The sequence below is a fragment of the Eimeria maxima genome, genomic scaffold (genome assembly GCF_000499605.1).
Source record: "Eimeria maxima Weybridge genomic scaffold, Emw_scaff913, whole genome shotgun sequence".
NCBI classification, from domain to species: domain Eukaryota; phylum Apicomplexa; class Conoidasida; order Eucoccidiorida; family Eimeriidae; genus Eimeria; species Eimeria maxima.
The window spans coordinates 2,501-11,207 of NW_013566857.1; the positions used below are offsets into that span (position 1 = coordinate 2,501).

Here is an 8,707-nt window from a genome sequence, read left to right on the forward strand (position 1 = left end):
AACAGAAACAGCAACAGCAGCAGCAGGAACAGCAGCAGGAGCTGCTGCAGCATAATAAGAAGGAGGAGGTGTGAGGATGGCGCTGTGTCTGCTGCATCTAATTGAGTTTGTGCTGCTGCTGCTGAATGCTGCTGCTATATTAAATGCAGAGAGATTCCTAAGAAAGCTGCGGCTACATTCTGTGTCTGCTGCTGCTGCTGCTGCTGCTGCTGCTTCATCTCCAGGTGGAGGAGGAGGAGCAGCAGCAGCAGCAGAAGGCGGCTGGCGCATGCAAGTTGCGCTGCTGCTATTCTCTATTCGTACTTATCTAAGACTTCCTCTTGTTGCTGCTAATCTTGTTGTTATTGTTATAGAGCTACTCTTTGGATAATCTGCTGCTGCTGCTGCTGCTGCTGCTGCTGCTGTTGTTGTTGTTGCATGCATCGCATGCTGCAGCAAGGGTTGGTGTCGCGTTGGCAAGAGCCAGGAGCGGTAGCCAGACTGCAGCGTCAGCAGCAGCAGCAGCAGCAGCACTAAAAGCTCATACCGAGCAGCAACAACAGCAGCAGCAGCAACAGCAACAGCAACAGCAGCAGCAACAGCAACAGCAACAGCAGCAGCAGCAGCAGCAGCAATGTCAAGCTCTGCCTACAGAGAGCAGCAACTTGCGACGATTCGCCGCCTTGCTGCTGCCTATGTAGATAGACAATTCTATAGGGTACTTGGCATACCTCCCAGCAGCAGCAGCAGCAACAGCAGCAGCAGCAACAGCAGCAGCAGCAGCAGCAAGGAGGAGGAGGACGCCGACGCTATATTAACAAAGGAAAACAAAAGAAAAGCAATTGAATTTATGTTAGCAGGAATACTTAATCATACCTACGGAGTAAGCAGCAGCAGCAGCAGCAACAGCAGCAGCAGCAGCAGCAGCAAGAGCTGCTGCAGTAGCTGCAGCAGAAGTAGTAGCAGCAGCAGAAGCTGCAGCAGCAGAAACAGAAGAAACAGCAGAAACAGCAGATTCACCACCACCACAATCACCAACAGAAGCAGCAACAGCAGCAACAGCAGCAACAGCAGCAACAGCAGCAGCAGCAGAATGTTGCAATGTGTATGTTGTTTGCTGCTGTGTGCTGCAGACAGTTGATGGTGCTGCTGTGCTGTCTGAGCTGCAGCAGCTGCAGCAGCAGCTGCAGGTGCAGCAGAAGCCTCTAGCAGCAGCAGCGCTGCATGCAGCATGGACCTCCTTCATTAACAGCAGCAGCAGCAGCAGCAGCAACGACAGCAGCAGCAGCAGCAGCAGCGTACAGCAACTAGATGAGCGCTGCGCGCCGCTGCTGCTGCTGCTGCTGCTGTCTAGGGGACATCTGGTGGGCAATGGAGATACACCCGAGAGATTGCTGCTGCTGCAGCACAACAACCAGGTACACACACCTGCTGCTGCTACTGCCTGCTGGTCTCTTGTTGCTGCTGCTGCTGCTGCTGCACCCTCCATGGTCGGCGCTCCACATTCGGGGATTTAGGGTTTAGGGTTTAGGGTTTAGGGTTTAGGGTTTGTGGTTCATTCAGGTGTCTCGAAAGGCTGCAGCAGCAGAGGAGAAGAGAAGACAAGAAGCAGCAGCAAGAGCAGAGCTGCTGCAGTTAATGCAGCAGCAAGATGCCCAGTATAGAGAATCCATCCGTAGCAGCAGCAGCAGCAGGAGCAGCAGCAGGAGCAGCAGCAACAGCAGCAACAGGAGCCTCGAAGAGGATGCAGCAGCAGCAGCAGCAGCAACGGAGCAGCAGCAAACGGAGGGTTTGCTGCAACTGTCTGGTGTCTTTATAGGAGATAAACAAGACCAGCAACAGCAGCAGCAGCAGCAGCAGCAGCTGCAGCAGCCACCGCAGCAGCAGCTCGTGCTCGCACTGCAGCAGCAGCAGCAGCTAGTCAAACGTCTTCAACCACGACGCCTCCAAAGGATGGGGGTTCTGCAGCAGCAGGAGCAGCAGCTGCAGCAGGAGGAGCAGCAGCAGCAAGAGCAGCAAGAACAGGCCTTGGATGTAGTTAGCTTGCAAAAGAGAATTATGGAGGTGTGCTGCTGCTGCTGCTGCTGCTGTTGTTGCTGCTGTTGCTGCTGCTGCTATTCCATTCGCTGCTGCTGCAGCACGACGCAGAGTCCGTGCTGCTGCATCTGCTTCTGTTTTGCTGCTTTTGCTGCTGTTGCGCTGCAGCGATTGATGCCATGCGGAGATAACAGCAGCACACATGCAGCAGCAGCAGCAGCAACAGCAGCAGCAGCAGCAGCAGCAGAAGGCCGTGTTGCTGTGCCATTCCGTGTGACGAGCTGTCTATTAGAAAGCAACAGACAAGACCAAACCGTTGTAAGCAGCAGCAGCAGCAACAGCAGCAGCAGCTGCTGCAGCAACAGCAGCAAAAGCAGCGTTGCCCGTGCTGCTGTATAAATAGATTTTGGTGTTGCTGCTGGGGTGTCGCTGCTGCTGCGCGCTATCGCTGCTGCATGGTTTTGCTGCTGCTGCTGCTGTCACTGCATGCGGCTGCTGCCCTTTTATGCTCTTTGTGCTGCTGTTGCTGCTGTTGCTACTGTTGCTGCTGCTGCTGCTGCAGGTCAGTGAGGCGTGGGTAGTAGAGCGTCTTTTGGCTGCCTTAGGGGGAGGCGATGGCAGCCCTTTGCTGCAGCGCGTGCTGCCGCGCAGCAGCAGCAGCAGCAGCAGCAGCAGCAGGTGGGAGCAGGCGCCTGTGGTGTTAGAGGTCAACCCTTCTCTGCGGCTGCTGCACCTGTCTGCTGCTGCGCTGCAGCATGCTGCTGCTGCATTTATTAAGGGGGCCTCGTCTGTGCTGCTGCTGCAGCTGCTGCTGCGTCGTGCGTTTGCTGCTGGACAGTCGCTGGAGCAACTGCAGCAGCAGCAGCAGCAGCAACAGGAGCTGCAGCAGCAGCGGCAGCAGAAGCTGTTGCAGTCGCGCTTGTCTTATGCAGCGTCCTCTGCAGGTGTTGCGACGCATGCAGCAGCAACTGCAGCAGCAGCAGCTGCTGCTGCAGCTGAGCAGCAGCAACATGACCTGCTCCCTGGGTCCCTTGCAGAGCTGCTTCTCGACCTGCCGCTGCAGCAGCAACTGCAGCAACAATTGCAGCAGCAACTGCAGCAGCAACTGCGCCAGCAGCAGTGGCCGGGGAGGACGTGGCAGCAGCAGCAGCAGCAGCAGCAAGAGGGAGGGGGCCCCTGGTGCTGCTGTCTTGAGGCTTTTCTCTATGGTGTACGATTGATGGTGCAGCAGTGGGAGGCGCAGCTGCTGCTGCTGCGGCTGCAGCAACTGCAGCAACTGCAACAGGAGTGGCAGGTGGGGTATGCATGCGACCTGCGGCCATCCGAGTCTACAACAGCAGCAGCAGCAGCAGGCCCTCTCCCCCCATTGCCATCAGCAGCAGCAACAACAACATTTCCTGCTGCTGCTGTTAGGCCACTAACGCTGCTGTCGCTGCAGCAGCAGCTCAGTGGGGGTCTCCGCTGCTGGGAGGAGACAGCGCATGTCTTGGAGATGGCCCTGCATGCAGCAGCAAACAGCAGCAGCAGCAGCGGCCGGAGGGCAGTCCCGAGTGCTGGTGCTGTATCAGGCGCCTTGCTGCGGTTGTTGCTGCAGCGGCTGCAGCAAGCAGAGCTACGGGGCGATTTGCTGCTGCAGCGGCTGCTGCGGTTCCTGCTGCTCTTTGCAGCACAGCCGCTGCTGCAGCACATGGATAGGCTGCTGTGCTGCAGCAGCGGCGCTAGTATGCAGCAGCAGTTCTGCTGCGATCCCCCTGCAGCAGCAGCAGCAGCAGTAGCAGGGCAGGGGTTTAGCGGGGTCTCTCGATGCAGCAGCAGCAGCAGCAGCAGCAGAAGTTGCTGGTGGGGCGCGCTGCTGCAGTGCCTCAATGATGCTACTGCAACGGGAAGCTACGCAGCAGCAGCAGCAGCAATGAGGGAAGGGCCAACTGTCCTTAAGTCTGTTAGTGGGGGGGAGTTAGATAAGCAGCTGCAGCAGCAAGAGCTGCTGCAGCTGCTGCAGTACTGTCCCTCCACTGCAGCAGCAGCAGCAGGAGCAGCAGCAGTAGCTGGAGCAGCAGCAGGAACGGGGGGTCTTACACTAGATATAACAGCGGAGCTACTAGATCTTGCTAGGGCCGAGCAGCAGCAGCAACAGCAGCACCAGCAGCAAGATGCTGCAGCAGCAGATGGCAACACTTGCAGCAGCAGCTGCAGCAGCAGCAGCAGCAGCAATCAGGAGGGTGTGCTAGTTACTGATTTCCTGCAGCAGCTATCTGACCACTTTAGCAGCTGGCGTTCTCTACCCTGCAGCAAAATGGAGCAGCAGCAGCAGCAGCAGCAGCAGCAGCAGCATACTAAATCAGCACGGGGGAATGGCCCCACAGTACCTGCTGTTTGCGTTTCCTCTGCTGTCAGCAGCACAACATGTCTCAGCAGCAGCAGCAGCAGCAGCAGCAGCAGCAGCGACTCCGAGGAAGAAGATGCATGCGCCCTCGTCCTGGCAGCAACAGGAGGATGCATCATAGAGCAGCAGCAGCAGCAGCAGCAGGAAGACAATAAGCAGGAGCAGGACAAGGATAATAATAATAATCAGCAGCAAGAGTTGCTGCTGCCTACAACGTTGCTGCTGCAGCAGCTGCTGCTGCGCCCCCTGAAGGAATTAAGGAGACAGGGGCAGCAGCTGCTGCTGTTGGAGACACTACATAAGGGATTAGCATTAGAACAAATTGCTGCTATTAGGGCACTCTTCTCCTTGCAGGTACTCCTGCTGCTGCTGCTGCTGCTGCTGCTGCTGCTGCTGTTGCTCTTGCTGATGCTGCTGCTGCTGATGCTGCTGCTGCTGCTGCATCGTTTGATGTGTGTGTTTGCATGCATGCATACATGCAGGACGAGGCGCTGCTGCTGCCTGTGCTGCGGCTGCTGTACGAGAGGGTGCATGCGCCCTTAGCACATGTGGACCCGTTGCTGCTTAATAGTCTGCTGCAGGAGGCCTTCAGCAGCAGCAGCAGCAGCAGCAAGGGACAGCAGCGACAGAAAGAGCAGCAGGTACAGGATTGGCATCCTCTGGGCCTCCATGGATTGCTGCAGCTGCCGAGTTCTGCAAATGCCTTGACAACTGCAGCAGCAGCAGCAGCAGCAGCAGCAGCACCAAAAGCAGCAGCAGCAGCAACAACAACAGCAGCAGCAGCAGGGAGCTTCAATGCTGGTGGTATAGCCTGGCAGCTGCATGCGCGCATGCGTGCTGCCCTAACAGCTGAAGGTGCCATAGCAGACATAGTCAGCAGCAGCAGCAGTAACAGCAGCAGCAGCAACAGCAGCAGCAGCAGCAGCAGGTTAATAAATAAAGTTATAAGAGGTCGTGCTGCAGTGTATGCTGATCTTTTCTCGCTGCAGCGGCAGCAAGAAGCATTAAAGGGACTAACTGTCTCCTTAGAGGAGACACCTCCTCTTCTTATTAATCAACAGTCTCTCTCTCTTACATTTGCATGCATGCAGGTACAGTTGCTCCTGCTGCTGCTGCTGCTGCTGCTGTTGCTGCTGCTGATGCTGTTGCTGTTGATGGGTGTTGTGTGCTGCTGCTGTTTATACGCCCTTCTGCTGCTGTTTGGTGCTGTTTTGCTGCTGTGTCTTTTGTGCATGCATTTTGCTGCTGTTGCTGCTGCTGCTGCTGTTGCTGCTGCTGCTGCTGCAGGTGAAGCTAAAGGGCCCTCGTATAAATGGCCCCACAGTTATATCTGCTGCTGCTCTTGCTGCTGCTGCTGCTATATTAGCATATAACTTAGAGATACGTAGATCTCTTATGACAGCAGAGCAGCTGCTGCAGGTGTCTCCTGTCTTTGCTGCTGCCTTCCAGCAGCAGCGCCGCCGCTGCAGCAGCAGCAGCATATATACCTACAGCAGCAGCAGCAACGCTATACTTCGCTTCTATGGTGTTGTGTTAGCAGCAAGACAAGAGCTGCTGCACCTCCTGCATGCATTTAAGGCACATTTGGGGCTTTGTATCTTTGCTGCTGAGAGGCCGCTGCTGCTGCTGCTGCTGCAGTGTACAGACACCGAGCAGCTTGCTGCCTATCACATGCAACACTTGCTGCTGCTGCTGGCTGTCTTGTTAGTGCCACTATCTCCCGCTGCTGCAGCAACAGCAGAGGCAGACGCAGCAGCAGCAGCTGCCGCTGCAGCAGCAGCTAGAGGTGTCGGCAGTGCAGCAGCAGCAGCAACAGCAGCAGCAGCAGGAGTCATACCTTCATCACCACTAAACTTTGCTGCTAATGTTGCAGCAGCACCGCATATTCTTACGCTACTGCGGGCACCTATGCAGCTGCTGCAGTTGCTGCGGCTAGCTACTGTTGCTGCAGGACTGCAGCACCAGCCGCTGCTGCTGCTGCAGCAAAACGATCCCTTGCTGCTGGATTTCTCAATCCCTGCATCGCCGCAGCAGCAGCAGCAACAGCAGCAGCAAGGAGAGGCATACAGCACACCTGCTACCCCAAGGTTCACCGACCGTCGCCACAGCAGCAGCAGCAGCAGCAGCGAGCAGCAGCAGGTGCAGCAGCAGGTGCAGCAACTAGATGATTTGGGGCCCGAAGCTACTGCAGCAATGAAGAAATACGCTCAAGCTGCAGAAGGTAAGCACAACCTGCTGCTGCTGCTGTTGCTGCTGTTGCTGCGGTTGTTGTTGTTGTTGTTGCTGCTGCTGCTGTGTTTGTTTGCATGGGCTGGGAGGTTTGGTTTTGCAGCACTTGCTGCTGCTGCTGCTGTTGCTGCTGCTGTGCTGCAGCAATTCGTTTTAACACCCGGCGTGCTGCTGTTGCTGTTGTGGGGCTGTTAAAGGCAGCAGCAGCAGCAGCAGCAAATGTTGCATGCGGCAGCGAGGAGAATCTGCATATACACCGCAGAGCTGCAGCAGCTGCTGCACGTGTTGCTGAAGAGTGCTACAGCAGCAGCTGCAGCAGCGAACAGCAGCAGCAGCAGCAGCAGCAGATGCTGCTCTCCTCAGCTGTATGCCCTCAGGTAGCTCAGCGTTTGCTGCTGCTGCTCGAGGCATTAGATGGCAACAACTTCTATACACATAAGCTAGCAGCAACTTGTACCTAGCCATGGCTAGCTGTAGCTAGCTGCAATGACTGGCTAGCTAGCTGCAACCTGCAGCTAGCTGCAGCAGCCCGTTAGCTAGCTAGCTAGCTAGCTAGCTAGCTAGCTAGCTAGCTAGCTAGCTGTAGGTAGCAAAGTGGTGAATTTATTTGCTGCAGCTTTGCCTTGCGAGGGACCAACCCTACAGTTTTTTAAAAGGAGGATATATTGCTGCAGCAGCAGCAGAAGCAGCAGCTGCAGCAGCAGCAGCAGCAGCAGCAGCAGCAGCAGAGCTGCCTGCCCTGCCGAACAGTGGGCGGTGAGGAGGCTCGCCGGCTGGCAGCAGCTAGCCAGCTAACTTACCCTCTATTTACCTAGCTAGCTAGATAGCTACCTGACTACTAGCTAGCTGTCTACCTGACTAGCCAGCTAGCTAACTAGGTACCTGACTAGCTAGCTAGCTAGCTAGCTAGCTAGCTAGCTAGCTACTCAGCACCAGCACTCGGCCGTAGTCGCACACAGAAAACAAACCTTAAACGAGCAGTAGTTGTTGCTGTTGCTGCAGCAGCTGCTGCCGTTGCTGCAGTGGCAGCAGCAGCAGCAGCTGCAGCAGAGGAAGTTGCCTATGCTGCATCAACTAGAGCGAACAACGCAACAAAGGAGACTGTTGCTGCTGCAGCAAATGTCCTCGCAGCAGCTGCTGCTGCACCTGCACTAATAAACAAAGGCATGTGCTGCAGCAGCAGCAACAGTTGCTGCTGCTGCTGCTGCTGCTGCTGCTGCTGCTGCTACTCGGGTTCTGGCCTATGTTTATAACAATTATAGGTTAAGAAGTTGCTGCGATAGCGGAGCTTCTGTGTTGTGTGTCGCAGCACTCCCCCTGTAGCCTGCAGCAGCAGCAGCAGCAGCAGCAGCAGCAACAGCAGCAGCAATGGAAGCAGGAGCAGCACAATAAGCCGCAGGAACAGCAGCAGCAGGAGTAACAGCACACATACAGATAAAAACAGCAACAGCAGCAACAGCAGCAGCACCAACAACAGCAACACCACCACAACACCATCACCAGCAACAGCAGCACCAACAGCAGCAGCAGCAGCAGCAGCAGCAGCAGCAGCAGCAGGGTACCTGTAGTACAGCATCAATCTCTGGTACAACAGTTGGCTTAGCGCCAAAGGCGATGCCAACAACTCGACCATAATAAGCAGCACACTCACGACTCTTCTTTACCCTGCAGCAGCAGCAGCAGCAGCAGCAGCAGCAGCAGCAGCAACAGCAACAGCAACAGCAGCAGCAGGAGCAGCGAACCATTCAATACATATACAACTAACGCTAACAAACAGCAGCAGCTGCGGAGGCACAGACAGATCCACTGAGCAGCAATAGCAGCAATGCAGCAGCAGCAACAGTAGAACAGCAGCAGCAGCAACAACAACAGCAGCAGCAACAGCAGCAGCAACAACAGCAGCTACAGGAACAACGACGGCAGCAGCAACAGGAGCAGCAGCAGCAACAGGAGCAGCAACAGGAACAGCAGCAGCAGCAGCAGCAGCAGCAAGGATTACCTGAATGCAGTTTCTCTGAATCCTAGATCCCTAACCTCTAATAGACAACCATTATGTTTATTTATTATTTGCTGCTGCTG

General features: G+C 55.7%; 1 protein-coding gene across 1 annotated transcript; it reads left to right on the forward strand.

Moving 5' to 3' along the window:
* Window positions 1–613: 613 nt before the first annotated feature.
* On the forward strand, window positions 614–8,196 carry EMWEY_00045590 (hypothetical protein, conserved; the record flags this gene model as incomplete). The annotated part of the gene is made up of 10 exons (XM_013483044.1): window positions 614–862; window positions 1,113–1,397; window positions 1,543–2,016; window positions 2,185–2,334; window positions 2,579–4,753; window positions 4,882–5,490; window positions 6,038–6,620; window positions 6,773–6,993; window positions 7,245–7,384; window positions 7,938–8,196. The coding sequence occupies 10 exons, from the start codon at window positions 614–616 to the stop codon at window positions 8,194–8,196; spliced, it is 5,145 nt and encodes a 1,714-aa protein (XP_013338498.1).
* Window positions 8,197–8,707: the final 511 nt, after the last annotated feature.